The following is a 21597-nucleotide window of genomic DNA, read 5'->3' as shown; positions in this document are numbered from 1 at the left end:
TATTCCAGGAAATCCCGATAGAGAACCTCGTTTATGAAAATGTTATTACAATGTTATTATAATATATTAAATTCAATTTTCTTTTACGTATCGCAAGTATAGAGTTGCCAATTTTCTCTCGTGAAAAGTAAAGGAAAAGAGAGAACGAAGAGAGTCATTTCCTATATTCGCATCTCTGAAATTTAAATCGCAAAGATCCGACTTTTCATAATTCAAAAGACATCCGGAGAAGAAAAATTGTCCGGATATCTTTATTAAGAATGGATAAATGCGAGATTAGTTGAAATGCAAATTGAACTTGAAATATATATGATGATTAGCAGAGCGCATACGTTTAACGCCGTGAAGCATTGGCCGAAAAGGAACGTAATACCAATTCCTGTAGAATTAATTAAGAGATTGCTCGAGAGGATGGTCGACGCACGGATCAAAAGAAAATTCTCTGATGTCTTCCTTTTTTATTTTTCTTCTTTTCCGACCTGTGGAGAGAGGGACCCTCCCTCCCGTCCCCTTCAATCCCGCGATACGTTTAGTGTTCACGACGACGGGGTTGGTTCCTCCCCGTATACCGCCGTTGCCATGGATATTTGCATGCGTCCAATAAACGGTGGCTAAGGGGCTCTCGACTCGCTTAGGGTAAAAAGCGAAAGAGGGTCGCTAAATTTTACCCTCCCCCTCCTTCCCTCCCCCACATTGCCCTACGTCGTTCTTCCTTGTTTCTATATGCGTCGCGTCTCCTTCATTCTACTCGTCTTCCCTTGTCGGGCTCGCTCCCTCGCATCTTCGTAACAACGCCGAGGTGTACGCGAGCCACCCTCGCGAGGAGGCCACGGGTGAAAGTCGTAGCGAAGTTGGAGGAGGAAAAGGATGACGGTAGAACTGAGAGAGCATTCTTATCGACGTGAGAAAAAAAGTGTCAAAGGCTCGCCTTTACTCGTGAAAGAAAGCCGACGAGAGTTCATCTTCGCGGCTTTTTGCACAGTCCCCTTTCCTGTCGTCGCGACAAATTTTAACATTCGCGTCGAGGAAAATAAACCGATACGTTTGCAAGCAATTCGAAAAAGTTGCGATAGTTACTAATCGCTACGAGATAATAGATTTTCCCTTCGTAGATATTCTGGAAATAATATAGGAATTGAAAAATTAAATAAGTTATATTTTTTTTCTTTGAAACTTTTTTTTAACATAGATTTGCATTTTTCATTTTTAATTCTTTCCACATCTCTTCTGAAACATTTTTGTAAAAATGGCATTTTTTAGAATGATACATTTTGTATCATTCGACCTATTTCATAACTTTTCGACTACTTTGATAAAAGGAGAATTAAACGCTGGAAAAATGTGGTTTAACACATTAAAGAAACAACACGAAAAAGTTTAACAAGTATGTTACAGCGAGTCGTCAAAGGCGTGACTTTTAAGCATTTTAAGCGGTAACGAGGCGCCGACACAAACAGCGACGTTTCAGAATTTCGCGTTTTAACAAATTACAGGAGAGCTTGCGGATTCCGCAGAGCGCGCCTCCGGGGCGTTGGAGGATCAAAGCTGGCGCGTAATCCCGGCCGCGTTTGAGGATCTTGCGAACGCTTCTGAACTTGTTGTGGGCAAGATTAACGTTTCTTTAATGGTCCGTGTAATATTCCATTACGTACAGTTCGCTCGAGAATTATTGCGCCGGGGCGAAACGAGGCGTCGAACGGATTCGAGCGTTAAAACGCGAAGCGATCGAAGGAAATTTCAGCCTCACCTTCAACGAAATCTTCGGATATTACATTGTCTCATTCCGGAAATGAATTGACATCACATATTTCAATAAAATTGATGCATCAAAATATCGGAGAATAAAATTTGAAGATTATAATTTTGTTTGATAGCAAAATTAATTCCGATTGCAAAATTAATTCTGTGCTAATTTATAATCATTTTCGAAAAGGTTTTATAGAGTTCTCATAGATAAATGTACAATATGTTTGTCTTCGAGAAAAGCGAATATATTATATATTATATTTTTCTAAAGCTACTCAAAAGACTTTGAAGAAAGATTTATTACGTTGTTTTTGAGTTTGCATTGCGCTGTGTAATATGTCGTAAATTATCTCGCGGAAGTGCATAGAATTTTTACAAACGTGATACTTGTCGCTACATTTCAGAACTTTTGAACAGAATTTCTTTCTTAAACCAAAGTACTTGAAAATCTTTCGACTTTTCTCTGGGAGCAAGATAATTCGCGAACGGGATTGATTCGGAAACGTTTCTACTTATTTTCTCTGATCTCAGTTTGTGCGTGTCCGTCCATGTGCTGCATATGCGTGTGGTAGACGATGGAAGACCTCAGTTCGAAGAAAAGGAAGGGGATAAAAAGAAAGAGGAAGAATGAGAGGAGGTACGAACGGAACGAAGGAACGTATTCCAGGCGAGCCGTGGTGATTGGGGGAAATTTCATTATTCTCAGACATTACCCCCGTTATTGTAATGCCATCAAATTGGATACGCTTCGTACACCTTGTGGAACGGGTGGAATATCTCGGGCTCTCTCCTCTTGCGTTGACTCTCTCCTTCTTTCTCTCTCTTTCTTTTTCTTCCGCTTTTTTTACGCGAATGTCGGAACGAAGCTCGCTCTGTTGCGGACTTCTTCATTTTCCCCTATAACAATTTTGTATATTTCGTTCGGTTTAGCTAAACATAATCGGAAAATATATATATATATGCTTTTCGTGTGTTTCAAACTTTTTGTTTGCGTTTGATTCTTTGTCGATTTATTACAGAACATTTTTATAAAAATATGAATCGTCAATGTATCTCGGGACGGACAAAGCTTTTCTTGTATATTGTTGTGATAAGCATTGCAGCCTCAACTTGCATTACATTTATTATAATTTTTTCTACTTTCCAAGAGCAATTCAATTTAATTTTTTATTCGTTATAGTCATTATTTAAATTTGTATATCCAATAATAATGACAAGAAATTCTTATAGATATCTCTTCAACGATATTTAATTAAATTATTGTCCATCTTTTCGAGGAAATATTGACCAGATTAAGTAAAATTACGCGAGAGCAGCAACAGTTTTGTGCAGAACGGGCGTCCGATCGCATTCATCCTCTTTCGCGAGAAAGTTGAACGCGCGCGGAATTGTCGAATCGAGCCAATGGCTCGACAAACCAGTAAAGCCCGCAGGACGCGGAGACGGATTCGAAATGTCCTGCGGAGCTCCCACTATCCGTTTCGTCGTGGAATACCGTTTCGGTCCCTGCCGGATTTGAATCTGGCACCCAGCGTGGCGGACGCGTTATTGGTTTACTCGCGTCACTGGCTCCGGGATGCCAACAGCGGTTCTCATCCGAGAACGAGGAAGAATTGCCTATGATTCGTGTGTGAATCAGTCATTCGGGAGGCGACATAAATCCCTTTTCAATCGCTGATGATTCTGCCAGAAAGAAAAGAAAAATTAAAAAGTTAAATGTTTCTCTTAGCTTGTCTACTTATCATCATTCAGATAATTATCATATTTTTTTAAATTCTTTTTTATACTCTTTTGTGAGACTTTTGTTATATATTCCTAAAAAATTTAATATCTCATACTATTATAATATTTTCGTGAATGATAAATTATCGACAATATTACGGAGGAAGATGAGGTCATTAGAATTGTAGTAAACTCGCAAGTCATACTTTCGAGAGATCAAAGGGACGTTTTTTCTGATAAAATTTATTGATGTAGAGCAACTAAGAGCGTCACTGCGAAACGAGATATATTCGTTGACCAGAACGGACCATGCGCGTCCATTCCAAGGGCTGACGTTGACATTTTGCCTCCATCGAGCATCTTCATATTAAATCGCGCGCATCTTTCTTACAACGTAAGAAATCGGTGTTTTACCGCCTGCATAATCAGATTGTTACAATTTATTGAATCGATTATTGTAATATAGATAATTTATTTATTTATGAATTTAAAAAAATATAAATTGCATGAAAATAATTTTGTTGCGACAACAAACATACATTAATCAAATCAGTTTATGACAGTTTCATTTGCTGATATATTTGAAGAATATAATGTAAATCATGTTATATATATGAAAATATCTTTCTATTTAAAGGCAATATATTTGTATTTTATTAATAGAGCGCGGTTTTCGTTGTGTCGTACAATTTGAATTCTCGAGCTTGCAGCGATTTTGCGAAGCCATCCGCGATTCAATTTATCTGGCGTCCATTTTTGCAAAAGTGCGTCTCGATGACAACATTCGTCATCCGCGGAGAACCCGCTGTCAAGCGAGAGGAGCGCCGCTGCACCGACGAGATTACATTTGTCGAGGTGGCCAGCACCGTCGTTCCGGCTGGTTCCAGGCAGTCCGATCCCGCAGGGAGGAAAAGGGCAGGGGGGGGGAGGGTTGGATGTCAATGCCGCACCGTCGCCGTCGCCACCACTGCCCAACCCTTTTAGTACGCGAAATCGCGCGATATATAGGCCGCTAGCCGGCCAGCCCTCGCTCCCATTCCCCCGATGCAAGGGTGGAAAATCACGGGTATCACGACAGAATCGGGATGGGAGGAGGTGAACGGGGTTTCCCGAGCGATGGCTGTGCGCTGTCCTTGTAATTAATAGTCACCCACCGCCGACGGACGGCCCGAGAATCGAGTTTACAGGCTGTATCCGCGTGTCGGGGCGAATCGGACGATTGTTTAAGCGAGTGGCCATCTCTCCATCGACGACTCCATCTATTCGAAGAATAGCACGCTCTTGATTGCGTGTTTGTATTTGTAACACATCGCGATAGTAATTTTATAAATCAAATAATCTCGCGTGAGAGATTGATTAGACGACGTTTACCAGACGTTACGAGTAAGAGAAAAAAATGTTCGAGGAAGAGTAAAAACATGTGAGTGAAATTTCTAATATCTTATTATTTATCAAAGAAATAAAATTATTATACATTCTCGTTACCGCGTTCATTTTGAAGAGCCAATTGCGAGCATAAGAAATTAATTCCGTACAGTCGGGCCCGACTGACAGCAGCGCGCGATAGGTGATTAAAAGGAACGTCAGCTCGCGCGAGGAAGAAAAAGATTTCAGCGGAGAGAAGGATTCTCGTTCTCGGTAAGAGGAGAAACGCGAAAGAATAGTGGGCATCGAGAAAGAACGGAGAATGGTTGAGGATGGAAAGAGCGGCAAAAGGGAAAAGAAGGAGTGAGCGAAGGGGAGAGAGTGGAAGTTAGTGGCGGCTCGGTGAGAAATACATAATGCAGTAGCCGGACGTCTCCGACACCCCCTAACTCACCCTTCTCCGGAGCGAAGAAGAGGGGCTGCTGCTGCTGCCGCTGTCGCGAGAAAGAGAGCAAGAGAGAGTATGTAGAGAAGAGGTTGGCCACGACGACGATGGTGTTGGTGATGGTGTAGGTGAAGCAGAAGGAGGAGGATAGAAGGTCGAGGGGGTTGGTAGCGCGCGCGAGCGTACGAAGGGGTGCATTGATTTACGCAGCCGGGGCAAGGCGAGGGTGTCTCCAAGGCGGACGTGCAAGGGCCAACAATTCACTCGCCTCGGGTTCCAGGAACCATCCATTACTTTGGTTCTTCTACCGCCACCCCCTAGAGTTGTCTCCCCTGGCATTGTTGCGGTTACTTACCGGGTCCATCGAGAACGTAGCCATTGTCACGGCGAAGTCGCGTGGCTCACCGGTCTCTGCTAAACGCCGTTCTAGTCTTTACGTGACGTCATTTGGTGACATTGATTCGGTGAAAAATAAGATCTTGTGACTTGAAATTGTGAGAGTTTTTTCTTTCGTTAATATAAATTGAATTAAAGAGTAGTCGATATGTTTCGAACATTAAACATTTAATTGCGTTCTTAATTAATATGTCGCGTCAAAGAAAGTTATAGGAAAAAAGAATATTGAACTTTAAAAATTGAAGCTGATTTTTATATTTGTATAAAAAAATAGTATGTGCATAAATTAATTTTTCTAATAAATAAAAAGTAATAGGCAGATTAAATTTTCATAAATCTATCAATTCTAATAAAATGCAATATTTAATTGTTAAGAAATATAAGAATGTCAATTTAGAAGAGAGATCTATATTAATGATATATCTATGTCTTTGACATCATTCTTTTACTTTAATCAATTTTTAATATATCATAAGAAATTTAAAATATAATACTTTCAAATCTTGTTATAAATTTATCTCGACACCATTTTTTATTTTATTTTTTTTATTACATAAATATATTATATCCAGAATATTTCTAAGTATAAATAATTAACGAAAAAAAAACTGTCGTATACAATTTTTGAGTTCACTATTTTTTTTATAATAAAATGAAACAATTTCTTATTAAATTATTTACGATTAAGTAATTTAATAATATTATTACTCCAATTACATGTAATATATAATATTCAATAATAATATAAATAATTAGAAGACTTGTTTAAGGACAATCGAGCGAAGATATTCCATTCTCGTTGATAGACGCTCAAGAAATATGAACGAAAAGGAAAAGCGGATTTCTCTTTGATAGAAAAAGAAAGAGAGGAGATAACTCTCTCTATGTCGAAGTGGTTAACGTCATTTTAACCGCTGACTGCTCTCGCAACCCTATCCGCGTTCCGGCGTCGCTGTTCGAGTTCATCCACCGTGCACCGGCTGTCCCGTCCAATCAGGTCATCATCGTCGTTGTCGTTGCTGATCCGCGTGAACCATGCTCGTATACGTGAACTATACACGCTCGACGGATGTGCGGCCGAAGAATATCGACTTTCAGCCTTCCCGGCCTCGATTGTCCAACCGACTATTATCAGACGTTGGGATCTCGCTCCTCGGCCGAGTTCCTTTTTTCAAAACTGGTGCATGTCCCTCCTTGTCAAGCCCAGCTTTTTCTCCTATCCTCGCATCTTCGACAATCTCGATGTTCCCGAGAGAGATAGAAAGAAAGAGATAGTTAGATTTCTTCGTCGTTCTCTTCATCGTTCTTTTGCATCGTCGTGCTTCTCTTTACGCCATGCTTCCCAAATATGATCTGCCATCCGATCGATCATTCTCAGCATTTCGCATTGATCGTCAAGCTCGTGCGGACAATTCAGGACGGGTTCTTCAATCGATACCGGTATATGTAATGGATTCGCTAAGCGTGTTCGGAAAACACGGGAAATATGGAATCTGTAATAGCCTCCTCCGTCTCAAGAAACATTAATTCACTTAAGATATCGTGAAGCAATTTAAAATCCAACTGTATATCTATCTTCATTTATTAGTTTTATGTTAAAACGCTCATCGACACCGGTACGCGTGGCAGGTTCGTTAAACGTTGGTAAAACGGGACACGTGGCAACCTCCGCGCAAAGCTGGAGCATCCTCCCTTTCCCCGGTCCGCTTCAGTAATCATCGTCCGCCGGTCATGGATCGTCGCAAGAATCCGAAGGAGCTGGGGGGTTGCTGCTGCTGGTGCTCGCTCGAGAGCAGGCAATAACGGTGCGACGCGTGGCGTCCACGCCACCCCCTATCCAAGGGAACCCCCGGCGCGCTGCTAAATACCGAATACCCCTCTTGGACGACGAGCGGCACCGATGGCGGTGACCGCCATCCCTTCTTCACCGCCTTCGAGATAGTCCCTTATATCGGCGAAAGTGCTACCCTCGGCCGTTCCAGATTAAAAGCTGTGATTATACGTGGCATCAGACACCCTTCTTCCCTCTCCTCCCTTCTGTCTCTTGCTCCGCGCTTCTTTCTCTTTCCTTCTGTCCTTTTTCCGCCGCTACCATGTTGTATTTTGAAATCGCCTCTATCCGCCACCCTATGCCTTCTCTCTCTCTCTCTCTTTCTCTCTCTCGTCTGTATTTCACTCTCCCCGTGGCTCTTTCTGTTTAAATTGCGAATACCGCGCGTTCCTCTCGACTTCTATTTAAATGTAATTTGTATCTTGCTCGTGCGCGCGACCATTCGACTCCTCTCGTCCCTGAATCTCTCTTGTTCCTCTCGCTACTCGTGCGCACGCGACTAAACACACGTGTTCGGATGATAAGTCTTTTCTTCATATATCGATTGTAATTTATGCTAAATAACTTATCAGTTAACTTACTCGTAATTTTTATCATATAATAGTCATAATTTTTGTTATATAACAATGACAATATATTTTTCTTATACAATAATATCTACCTCTTATTATACATTATTATTATTATACATTATTATACATTATATTATTATATAAAATTGTATTATATATAATAATTATATATATAATAATTATACTTTAATAGTATATAATTTTCATTTTCACAATAAGTATAATTAATATAATAAAACATATAATTTCTTCATTATTTCTTTACTATATAAATATAACTTTTATTGCACAAAATAATTCTGAGATATATACGGATCATTCTAAAAAATTATTAGAGGTAGAAGATTATGTTTAAAGAATTTATAATTATTTTAACATCTACTTAAAATATCAATGTAATACATTTTTATTTGCATATTGAGATACATTTTTTTACCAGTATAAAAAGGAAAAAGAGAAAATATCATATATTTATTTTCAAATATAATTTTTTACGCAAAAATAATTTTAGAGAGAAAGATTTAAAAATATATTAAAAATATTAATGAAATTGTAAATAATTTCTCTAACAATCTCAGCTTCTGTTATATGTATTTTTTAGTTAATTTTTTATTGATTTCATAATATTTCTTACATCAACATTTCATTATTCTCTCCTCTCTCTCTCTTTCTCTCTGTCTCTCTTTCTCTTCGTAACGATAATATTCCACACTACTAGGATACGATCCACGACGTAGCTAGAACCGTACTAAGTTTCTTGGTAATCCGTGCGATAAATCAAACCGACTATGATAACTCCTGGAATAATGGCTTGCGAGATAACGATACACCGGGTGGAATCGTCTCCGTCGTCGGGAATTGGCTCGGATACTTTCGCGCCTCGTTCGCACGTTATGCTATTTCACTGTGTCTCAAACTTTTGATTTAAGAGGTAATAATAATTGCACACACACACACACATACACACATCTTTCGTCGTTAATTAAAAATTTTAACTTCAACTATTTTACTTACTATCTGTGATTATCGCTGACTGCAATTTTTTCATTGGAAAAAGGGATCATAATATCTTCGGTGTCGTCTCTCTATCTTTTATTTTCCCTTACTTGCTACTTTACAAAAATTTGAATATTGCTCAACAATTTTTTGAGTTATTATATACACAGTTTGTATTTTATCAATTTCCTAATTTTCGCGAAGTTTTCGTAAAGTAATAGATAAAATGGGATAAAAAGATAAACGAGATATCTGACATTACGATTTTCATGACTGTCGTATTTGTAATCGAGAGAGCATACAGTTTGATCTGTTATTCGCCCCAACGAGCGAAGGTGCAACATGAATATTTTGAGTTATCAGATCGAATTAACTGGGGTCCCGCTAACGCACGGCTGTCATAGACGCGCATAATAGAGACGTCAGCCTCTACGATCGCCTCTCTTGCAGTTTTTTTTTTTTCGTCTCCGATCTAATCCCAGCAGAATTTCCCACGCGACCCGGGACGGTGACTCTTTGTACGACAACGTTGCGCTAGGGTGCAGAATTTATATTAGAAATCCCCGTATCGGGCGGGGGCCGCGTGGCGCGCCTGTTACTGCACTTTTTCGGGTCTCCGAATTGGTCATGATCGTAATTGCGAGAATAATCGCCGAGAAATTGCGTGCCTTTCTTTTTGATACCGCATCATTATGCACCCCGAACTCTGCTCGTCACAGTATCGATTCTATAAAAGAGAGAGAATTTTGAAATTTACTTCATGACAGTTTTCATATATTTTTTATTGCGGGAGTATTTATTATAATTTACTAGAATTTATTAAAAATATTCTTCTTAATTTTTAGCCAAAATTTAGTAGAGATCTGTGAAAAATTAGCAAGCAATTCGATTATAAAAATCTTATTTCGGGCCGCAATATGGAGAGAAAGAAATGATATACGCAATGCGTACGATACCGTCATTATTTCGAGGATACTCGAAACCCGTGATTTCGAGGTTTGTGCGAGAGATCGTCACGTTCAGCCTCTATCCTTTCGATCGACATAGGGGTGGCTTAATGACAGGTTATGGCATTTTGCTCACTTTCGACTGCATACGTTATACGAGCGCGGTTCCTGTGCGAGCAGGATGTCATCAGACAGCACGTGCCGAAGTATCCTCGCATCCCCACAGTTCTCGTTCCAAATACGCGTGCGGGAAGCGCGGAGATATAATATGCGAGTAATGTAAGTCCCGATTAACGCGCCATGTCAATGAAGAGATCATAGATTTCGTAGCGTTGCCCGTCTCCATCTCGTTAAAATCCGATTATCACGGCTTTAATTCATCACGATACTCTTCCCTGTAAAATTACTGTACTGATATTTTAAAATACGAGAAGAGAATATGTGTGATTAGTTTGTATTTTCATTCAAAGGATTATGAAAATTATATTTAAAATTATATTTAAGATTGTATGTAAAATTATATTTCTTGCCAAGAAGTAATTTTTACTTTTGAAAATAATAGCGTGAGAAATAATGAAATTACAAAATGATATTAATTTTTTAAATATACCCTTTATCAACATATTATTACATAATTTTTAATGCAAGAAAAGGTTCCATGGAATTATATTGCATTTTATTATTTATTACTTATTGCTTATCCAAAACAAAGGGTTTGTATCCCCCTTGGATATTTAACACTAACGCATTTGCAACTGCTTTTGTATCTTCTCCAAGTATGCTTCCTGACTTTTGAATAAGTTTTATGAAGTGCTGCTGATTACGCGTGTCGAATCGTCCGGCTATTATTTCCAGGATGTTTTCGCGATAATAAAGCCGTGCTGTATGACGAGCTCGTTCGGACCCCCAGGATAACGGAAGTAGTCTGAATGGAGAGGAAAAGAGAAAGTCGTGGCACCCTCGTGTACTCTCCTTCCGCTCTCTTCACGGTTAACACCCTCGTCTCATACATACATATGAACGAGCCGTGGCAGGAAATACGCGACTACCGCGAATAAGCACTCGTAAAAATTGCAGCCACGCAAAGTCCCTATGCGTTAAGAGATAATACACGCACTATTTCATGTGTGGGCTATTCGCAGTCCGTATAATGCCTCATGTGACGCTGATTAAAATCCCTTCTTGTCTCTGAGCAACATCGTAAATATCAAATTTTACGCAACATACAGGTGACGTGTTTTAAACTTGATGAATTTTAGCGAAATATACCGTTTAAATGTGTAGTTAAAAATCGAGTGAGATAATTTTTCCAGATTAAAAAAAAACAAAGATTAAACAAAAAAACAGAGGTTTATTTTGACAGAAGAGTGATATTAATTAAATCTTTTTACTAAATTTGCGTCCGTATAAAAAAAATTACGTGTATCCTGAAAGGAGTATTAATGGTGTGTAATGTGTGCAATTGTGCAAAATTATTTTTATAACTCTTTTATAGATAGTTAAATCGCAGTTTTCTCGAAACACCATGCTGGTTTTCGCGGCGAGAGAGAGATTTCCCGTCGGACAACTATCTCGATGATGTCACGTGAGAGCAATATTATGACGTCTCTATCCAGCACCCTCTTTAAGAGATCGGCCACCCTCGAGCTTTTCACGCTTCATGCTAATTTCATCGATCCGATGCCGGCTTCTTCCTCTCGTACCGCGTTTTAAGCCCTCGCCGCGTGTCCGCCTTTGTGCGCGCCTCGCGTACAAGGATGAAGGATAATATCTACGTTCCTTTTATATGCTATTCGCGTATCACATCGCTCGGCTCTATAACCGTGCAAAAATGTGTCGAGAATCCTATTGTCGACGATAAGCCAATAAAACATACGAGTTCTCGGCCGCGTGTCTTTCATTTTCTATCCCATCTTAATGCCAGCGTTTAGATTATTACACTCTGAATTAATTTCCGCCAATAAATAACTCTCAAAAAGGAGTATATTTATTTCAAATTTTTATATTCTTTCGAATTAAACGACGTTCGAATTTTTTAGATCAAGGGTTCGCTTTTATTAGCGAGTTGTTCGTGATTCATAAAAGTCAGCTCTGAAAACAAATAATCCGTCATTAAAATTTAATTCAGAAGTAGGATAGCTTACATTATGCGTCTGGAAGAACCTTTTTATATCTTCGAGATCGGCCCAAGAAGGAAATGTCTCGTAGTTTCGCAAGTGCCTGCCTGGCTCGCCACAAAAACGGGTCCATTGTAGTATCGATTTCCACAACGCATAACGATCTTCACGAATAATAACGGGGGTGACATACGTCGTAAATATATCGCAACGGTTGAGAAGCAGCCAGCACGATATTTGCGGTAAACGTCAATCAAAAAACGGTCAAATAGTCCGGACACTCGATGTCACGTGAGGCGCCGATTGTCCCTTGACAGGCAGCCGTCGCTCGTCGGGTTTCTGGCTTTGTCGCCAAGTGCTTTCTTTGTGCGCGACAACGACTTTTCATTGTGAATCGATTTTCACAATCGGCCAACATCGGCCAACTTAACCAGCGCGACGCGGAATCATCGACTTACCTAATCGAAAAGATTGCGTAATGAATATTTCTACGCTCCGATAAGAACAGCACAGTAAAAAAATAAATTTGATATCAAGAAATTTAACACATCACCTAGATTAAAACACTGTAAAATTAGAAAATAAAATATTTTGTTGTCCACTTTATGTGTGATATTCTTTCTGGAATATTTATGGCATTTGTCATAAAAATTATGGTCATTTTTAATAATAGATTTCCGATTGAAAGCATACGTCATCGCATAGAAACTTGTATAATTTTCTGTTTGTGAAAGAATCATATCAATCACACATATGTAACAATAATTAAGATCACAGAAATTGAGAGTTTCCGTTTTCGACCTCAGTTTCATCTATCGGTCATCCTATTCGGATCTCTGTTACGTCACATGGAGGTTGTTAATTTGCTGACGGAAGGCATTTGAATCTTCGGAGGAGAGCGAGGAGAGACAGGATGTTTTGGACATCGGATGTGGATGTCGGAGACAAGACGAGGGGAGAGTGCCGGTGACGTCTCTTTCGCGTCAGCGACGGAGAGACACGACGAGATCGTGCGGTTGTGGTGGTTGTGGTGGCCGTCGTGGGCGCCGAGGGGGACGACACTCTCGCTCCTGCTCCGGTGGTGGGTCCGAGATGTCAGCTCGTTTCAATGCCGTGGAACCCTGACACCGGGTCTAACAAACCCCAGGGAACGAATATCTCCTATGACCGATCCGGTTCTGTCACTGGTATTCGCCAGCGTCCGCCTTTTTCGTCTTGCTTTTTAATCCGACGCGTGTAATAAAACAACTGAGATACAATGAATAATTGTAAATATTTCTTTGTTTCTCAATTTTTTGATAACTTCTTATTCTAGTATTTATAATAAATTAATGATTGATTTGTTGTTGTGAAGTATTGACATCTTATTCTTAGATTTTTACAATTGGTAACATTTTTTTTTTTTAATTCTACAGAAAAGTTCTTGATATCTTTCAAAAGAGATTTTATTAAGTGTAAAAAACAAGAATACATAGGACTTGTATTTTATGTTTTCGTTATATCAAAATTTCTTAATAATTTTCTATTTCGCAACTAAAATTGATTTGACTTATAATACTTTTCTCGATGAAATCTCATTCTAAATCTTAAATCTTAAGAAGATCTTAAAATCTATATTCTTTCTTACAACTTTAAAAATTTTAATTTGAAAAAAAAACTAAATTAAGATAGGAGCTAAAGAGATGTTTATTCAAGAATTGAAAAATTACTAAAATTTCTTCTCAAATATAGAAATCTAGAATTTTTATAGAAAAGCTTTTATCAAATTTCTATCAATTGTATTGAAATTTGAAGTTTGCTTTGCCTTAATAAAAATGTCGGGTCTCTAATTTAGAAAGTAGACAGTTACTTTACTACGAGTATTATTTCTAAAAGATTATATTCTCACATCCATTAAAATGAATTTTATATCGAAAGAACTCTTGTGAATCCCATAATTAATTCTTGATTTTAATGACGTGAAAGATTCAAATTGAAAAGTTTGATATTTTATTCCATTTTAATAGGGCATCGATTACTACGACATGCGTAGTATAATACAAAAATGCAAAGGAATAAATTGCAAAACTATCGCCAGCAGGAGGACGTACCCTTTAGTTTCGTGAGAATTCTTTTACGACTTTATCGGGATTTATACGAGCTGTAAGTGACAGAAGCGACGAAGAAAGCCTGCAAAAGAGGACAAATAAAAGATACGAAAATAAAAAGAGCGACTTCGTCTTAAAGGACATCGTAAATTTTTCGCTCCCACGATATTTCATCCCACGACATTCCCATAATCGCATATATATACGCTCAAAATTGTTATATTGCATTATGCAATAAACAAAAGTTTTGAACTTCATTTTCGTTCTACGCAAGTAGGAATCAGTCCAAGATTATATTTATGAGCAAAAATGAAATATAAAACTTAATAATTAGAAGGTTTATCTAAAAAGCGATGGGATAAAAAGTAATCTAATAAAAAATTTTTAGTAGATACGGATCTTTTATTTTGAACTTTTAGCTAGGGATTAAAGTTCAAAAATGATATGTATACTCGCGATACACGTGTAACGCGAAATTTGTCGTCCCGGAAATTTCTTGTTGAAACATTTCATATTGCAGGGATATCGAACACGATAGACTGCGGCGTTATCGCACTTAAGTGCGATCGCGAGTTTCGGTATACGCGAATACGGCGCGTAGGGAGCGTAAACTCACGCGCCGCGAATGCGCGAGTGCGTACTTACGTCGGTGGAAGCCAAGTCCCCTTGGAGTGGCGCGGAGACGGATATAATTGAAGGCGGAGGTAATTAACTCCCTCGTGCAGAGCGCGCCGCGTCGGCAGCCGCTCACCGCATCGTTTTAATTACCGCTCTCGTCGCATTTCATCGGGCAGAAGCGCCTCTACGTCTCTACCTCCTCCTTCCGGGAAGAGAATCTTCATCGCTCTCCGAACATTTCGTGTTTATAATAAATCCGATATTAAGGAGAGAGAGAGAGAGAGAGAGAGAGAGAGAGAGAGAGATGTGTATGGAATACTCGATAATTCTCCAAAGATGTTCCTTAAAAAGGAAATTTTTTTTGCGATATTTTTTGTTATTTCAAACTTTGGGATGAGAGAAAAAAAGATAGTAATTTAGCTGATGAAAAAGCTGCAAAAGTAAGAAAAGCAATATGAAAAAAATAGGGTTGTGATTAAATTTAGATATAATATAAATAATGCTATTAAAATCTCTCGTTAATATTTCTAAAAATTCTTTGACAATCTTTGTAAATCAAAGAAAAAATCCAATTACTTGATATTTTATATCGTCGGTGATTAAAAATAAATTGCTACCGACAGTTAAACAGTAGAAACAGGTGGAATCTTATTTTTCATTTAATATCGACGAAATTTGATTTTAATAGGATTTTAAAATATTTACTTTTTCTAAATTTGCATAGTAGTGCCTTGGCAACTTTACTATATGCATTAATAAAGACACAAGATTTTTATTTGTATTTTTATTTCTTTGCATCGGCGTAGTAAAAATTGCACTGCGCATCTTTTTCGCAAGAAGCACCTCAAAATATACGATAGTATGTTAAGCATGAGTAAGTTAAGCGTAACGGTTATACGTTCATTTAATCATGCCATGTATTATGGTTAACCTGTTTTATACACCGGTAAATATATTCGGCTTCCAGGTGTCCTCGATCAACAGGGTACTGAGAAATCTGGCCGCGCAAAAGGAGCAGAGGCAGCAGCAGCAACAACAACAAGGGGTGGGCGCCGTGGGGGTTGGCGTCGGTGCCGGCAGTCCAGCGGAAAGCGTTTACGATAAACTCAGGCTATTAAATGGACAGACCACCGGCTGGCCGCGTCCCAATCCCTGGTAAAACTAAAATTCAAATATACTCAGTGCTTAGTAAACAGCATTGTGCAGAGTACATATCTGTTCCAAAACATACTATAATTCATCCGACACAAAAAGACGATAATTTCTTTCCAGCTTTTTTACAATAATATATTCGTTTTTTTTAACACGTCATATATATATGTTATAGCATATTATTAGTTTTATAGAGTTTATAATAATATATTAAAATGCTCTTTTTTAATCTCATGTTGGAATTCAATCACAGATTGGAATTTTCTATATTCAATATAAAAAGAAATATAAAGAATAATTACTCTTTTTTAAATTAAGAAAAAATTTTTACAGAAGTATAATTTCGTATTATAATTACACTTATCATATACATTTGCTAAGAATAAATTATTATTTTAGGTATCCGTCGAGTGCGGGAAGTCCCTTTTCATCGATACAATCTAGTTTGAGTCCGAGCCATTGTTCATCCCTGCCACCAGATCCAGCGGACATATTGCACGCGAAGAAAGGTAAGTCTATGCCATCATAATTATCGTATTTTTTTTTAATGAGCACGGGTTTTCGATTGTTTAATGACTCTTACGAAGAAACAAGAGCTCAATAGTACTGCGGTTTGTTAAAGGCATTCCGTATTTCTAGACAAGGCCGTTAGAGAGAAAGATTTCGCGCACGATGAAAGCCTTCGACAATTGTTGGCGTACGGTATTTCGATGTTTACTGCGTTAAAGCGTTAGCGTGAAACGCAAATACGCGTGTGGCGTAGTGGCCACAGGCGGCAGACGGGACGGGAGCGTTTTAATTAATTAATTTGTCGGACCAAACGATACTAATATCAATGTAATTCCGTCGGTGGGTCCCGCGGTTTGCCGCACGCGTGTGTGCGCAACGCTTTTCCGGTAATAATTTTCCGGTAACGTTTAAGCGCGGTCTTCGAAGCGTAGAGGAACAGAGAAATGCGGAGTGAAATACATAGAGACAGAGAGAGAGAGAGAGAAAGGTTAGAGAAAGAGAGGGAAAGAGAGAGAGAGAGAGAAACAGAGGGGTCGAATAGGCCGGGGTTGGCGGGGGATGCGGAGGGTTGCGCAGAAACGTGGTTGCAGTCGACCGACCAACCCACGCGAAAATACTCCACCTCCGACATCGTATTCCCCTTTTCTCCCCCTCCCCCTCCCCCTGTCGCACCGCATTCCCTTTGCCGGCACATCAAACGCGTGCGATTTCTTTCTCTGCGTTTTCCCGTCGCCACCGTCTCGACACGGGGTGTGTCAGACGCAACGGGAAACAGCTTCCCTGATTTTTTTTTTATTTATCGCGACGTTCATCCCGCAGATCTTCTTGCGAGGAGAGTTTCATTTTCGATTGTTCGATCTTGCACAAATATATACAATTATGCGTCTTGACTAAGTGCGCTTGATGAAGCTTGATAAAGTGTGATTGATGAGGATATTTTTTATAACAGATTTTGCAATTAAGATTTTTTTTCGTGATATAATTGTATGATTATAATACATTTTATTTCTTAAGCAAAATTCTTCGAGCCAAACTTATATAATAAATATTTTTAAATAAATTATTGAATGCATATGTTAATAACATAAAAATCGTTTTGAAAAAAATAAATTAAAAATTAGGGGTGCTATGCTCTTGATATAAATTAGCAGATCATGTATGAATCAATAACATATTTTTCTATCGTTCACATATACGTATTGTTATGTTTATACGACTAATTATTACGATTATAACATCATGACTGGAAAGAAACGATCTCTTTTACGAATTATTAATAATATTACATAAAATTGTTCTTGCATAAAAATAACACGTGTTTTTACAAGATTTTTGCGATGCAGCGCATATTATTTTGTATTATTCCTGTCTTGTTAAAGGGGATGAGAAAGAGATATACAATCAAATATGGTAACTGTTGCGAGCGTTCAACCGCATGCGGGCCCCGGGGGCCGGATTATCGGTACGTTGCTGCGAGGGTGGCACCGTTTATAGGATAACCCGTGTCAGAAGGGTTGTTTCATCCCCATCCTCGTCTTGCCGTCGAAATTCCTCTTTCTCTCCTTGAGCATCTATCCCGTTCGCGCGTATCCTCCCTAAGTATCTCGACTGTTGTCGATGTATCGGTCGAAACGGAAGACCCAACGACGCCCCCGGCCAATCACGCAACAACCACCCTTCTACCTCCCTCACTCTCTCCCTGTTCCTCGGAAAAGCAAAGCGAAAGCAGATTACGGCGCAATCATCGCGCGAGCTGCAGGCGCCGCCTGTCTCCCCTCGATAAGGGGGCAGATTTTTCGATCTGGCCTGCTTCATATAAATCTTAATATTCCAGATAATTCTACGTTAGATTCAGACTCTAAGGATTTTTTCCACTTTTTATTAAAAATTTCATACAGTATAAACTGAGCATTTCTTCCTCAAATCATCATGCTACTCTCTATATTGAACAAGATTGGTTGTTTTTGTAACAATCACCATTTTCCAAGTAACGCACGATTCTAGACAATGTGATTTTAAATACCTAATTTTATTTACGAGGAAAATATGAGATAAATAATAAATTGTTCAAAAGATATTTTTTTTGCATATCATTAATATTAAAAATTCCACTTCACAATTTTCGTTATTAACGAGAAAATCGTTTTAATTAATTACTTGCAACGCATATTGAAATCAAGCCTTCATCGTCATATCCTTCTAGGCACTCTCTTTCACGTATATGCGCTCCTCAAAGGGAGTTATTTAAGTCTTCAGCGGTTCTCACGGTTCTCTCTCGATAACGTCGATACCTTTGTGTCGTGAAAGGGTGAGAACGTTGCGTTATCGCACTTTCTTCGCGCTTTCTATAAAGAGTTCGCGATAAAGAACCCGGCGAGAGTACACACAGATGTATTTTCCCCTTTTTTTATATTTTTATGCTTTTGTCGTTGATCGCAAAGAATACCGATACTTTCATTTCCTCCTTAACGCGAGTTACGGAAAATAGATCAGTAGAACAAATTTCCCTTGAAACGATTATAATATCTTAGATAAAAAACTGTAGTCACCTTGAAGATAATTCTGTCGCTTTTTTACTAACTCATTTTTTTAAAACACATTATTCAATTTCCAATAATTATAAAGACTAAATTATTATATTATTACAGAGAGAAATCTTTATTTTTGCTTTATTCGTATAAGAAATTTTCAAAAAGAAATTTCTTACACGAAAATAAATTGTAATTGAACTAATTAGAATAATTTATAACTTGATTAATAACTTGACGAGTTTGTTCGTAACGTATTTTTTTATAAAGCGTCGAAACATTTTCACATAAAAATATCTTATTTAAATGATAAGATAAATGGTATTGTTTCTTAATACTATCCTCGATATCATCGAAGGATCATGAAGGATATTGAGATACACAGTTAGATGTAACTTTCATGACATTAAATGAAAAAATCTCTCAAAATATGACCGGTTACATGTACATCATGCAGTTGTCATATCGTGTTGAAGTCACTGGTTTGTCTGGTGAGACTGATCCACAATGCATCCCGGGGTTGCATTGTACGAGTTGCACGAGACGTAGAGGCATGCGAAAGAATTTTACCAGAGGGTGACGAGAACGGAATAGGCGGATGGAGGAAACAGAGGAAGAGAGAAAGAGACAGAGAAGGAGAAAGAGGATCGAGGGGAGATAGGAGACCAGCGAAACAAAGAGAGCAAGAAGAAATAGGATAGAGCGCGGGAAGAGTTTCCATCGTGATCGAAACGAAAGGGGTTCGGGTCGTTGCAGCATTGTTTTTTCACCTCCGGATTCCGAACGGGCGTCACTGCAGAGGAAACATGTGCAAGCGGAATCTCAAACGCATCTACGATTTCAATATCGCCGCGTATGCAAATTATTGACGATGTACATGAACGCATTTGGCATGGTGTGATGTTATTATTTTTATAATTTTTAATTAAAATTATTTTTCAGCGAGTATAACTTAAATGTATGCAACATAGAATGAATTCAATCACAGCATATTGTAAATGAGAGAATTTCGTTAATTTTAGCATCGTCGAGATTAATTAATCTTCCGACTTTTCTTCGATTTTGGATTTATTTCCGATAATCGTAATCTTGATACTTTCATCTCTAGTTTCGAAATAAATCAAAGAGAATTGAGTTCAACTAATATTATAGAGGGGCTTTAAACGACAATGATTGCTTCTAGATTTGATGGCATCTCGCACATTCAATCTCTCCACGTCACGAATGTCGGATTAATGCACTTTTATCACTGTCTAGGCTCTTGTCGTACTCGCGACCCATGGGTTTGAGTCTCCCTCGCGAGTCTCCTTCTTCCGCTGGTTTTCTCGTTTGCTCATCAAAAGCGCACGTATATTCAGCCTTCCGCGGCGTATTCGCTGATCTCCGGTCGAGGTAAAACAATATAATGGGACTGCCTGCTGCGTCCGCTACCACGGGATCGAGGGTGCACACTGAGGGTATTATTGTCGACCTTCTTTATCTCGCGAACCCAATCTCTCGCTCTCCATTCGTCATCACTTTTTCGCTTTACTTTTCTCGCGGCCTCCTTCGCTTTTCTCTTTCGAATTTTCTTCTGGTAAAGGTAGACACGCTATTGTATTTTAAAAAATCATGATCTAGTAAGTACAATTATTGTTTAAAAAATTAGAATGCAAAATTTTTGCAAATTTTTATATTAAAATTATCGCTCTTTCAGGATCATTCTAAAGAAATCTTTCAAGAGTGAATAACGTCGACAGATTCCATCGTAAAAGCCACATTTAATATGGCATGCTATCACGTATATCGTCATTGCTCTCCCGATTTGACCGCGAACCGTACCTCCTCACTTCTGGCGGGAAATCGCTTCTCGATCACGAATCCCCCTGCTGCATTTTTACGATCGAGTTTGAAATTCGATATAGACCGAGATTTCCCGATGCCCGCCATATCCACGATATCCGGATATATCGTGTCATAGATGCACGTTGCCTCGTTCTATATCAGAATTCCAGTGCTCGATGCCGCACACCCCCGTACGCGACAGGGCACGGCCAGAGCATTACGTGGGTGACGTATAAACAGGAATATTTACGAGGCTCTCTCTCTCTCCTCGCTAGTTTATATATGTGTTTATATATGTGTACGTGCACGGTGTGTGTCGGTGCGCATTGATGCAGCGACGGTGCACGACGAGAGAGAAACTCTATGCATTGGATTCGCAGGTCAGTGGGTTGTCGCGTCGCGTCCCATCGCGCCGCGTCGCCTCGCCTCGCGTCGCCTCGCTTCGCCTCGCTACGCGTCACTCGAGCCCGATGTCACCGCGGCTCGATTTATCGCGTCCGTCAATCTGCGAAGGCTGACCTCTCGTCGAGTCTCGGGTTACCTATCTACCCACCTACCTATCTATCTATCTATCCATCTGCCGTGCTGACCGGTAGGCGCGCGTACCAACGCACCGTCCCCTTTGTCTTCCGCTTTATTTCCCTGCGAGAGAGGCTTGTGCGAGAGCCACCACGCACGCCTCGATAGAAACGATCAGTCGTTATGCATTACGTTACACAAGAAGGTGGAAAGATATCCCGA

General features: G+C 39.1%; 1 protein-coding gene across 5 annotated transcripts in view; it reads left to right on the top strand.

Moving 5' to 3' along the window:
* The window catches only part of LOC105250098 (paired box protein Pax-6), an 81443-nt gene that overhangs the window by 26612 nt on the left and 33234 nt on the right, over positions 1-21597 (top strand). For all 5 annotated transcript variants that reach the window (XR_003123621.1, XM_025414469.1, XM_011256021.3 and 2 more), the window contains exons 5-6: positions 15810-15997; positions 16394-16503. Coding sequence is in view for 4 of the 5 variants with exons in the window: in XM_025414469.1 (XP_025270254.1) it covers positions 15810-15997; positions 16394-16503 (298 nt within the window). In the remaining variant the exon portion in view is untranslated. The remainder of the gene's footprint in view (positions 1-15809; positions 15998-16393; positions 16504-21597) is intronic.

Source organism: Camponotus floridanus, unplaced genomic scaffold (assembly GCF_003227725.1).
Source record: "Camponotus floridanus strain SB8 unplaced genomic scaffold, Cflo_v7.5 scaffold80, whole genome shotgun sequence".
NCBI lineage: Eukaryota > Metazoa > Arthropoda > Insecta > Hymenoptera > Formicidae > Camponotus > Camponotus floridanus.
This window is presented reverse-complemented; position numbering and strand designations above follow the sequence as displayed.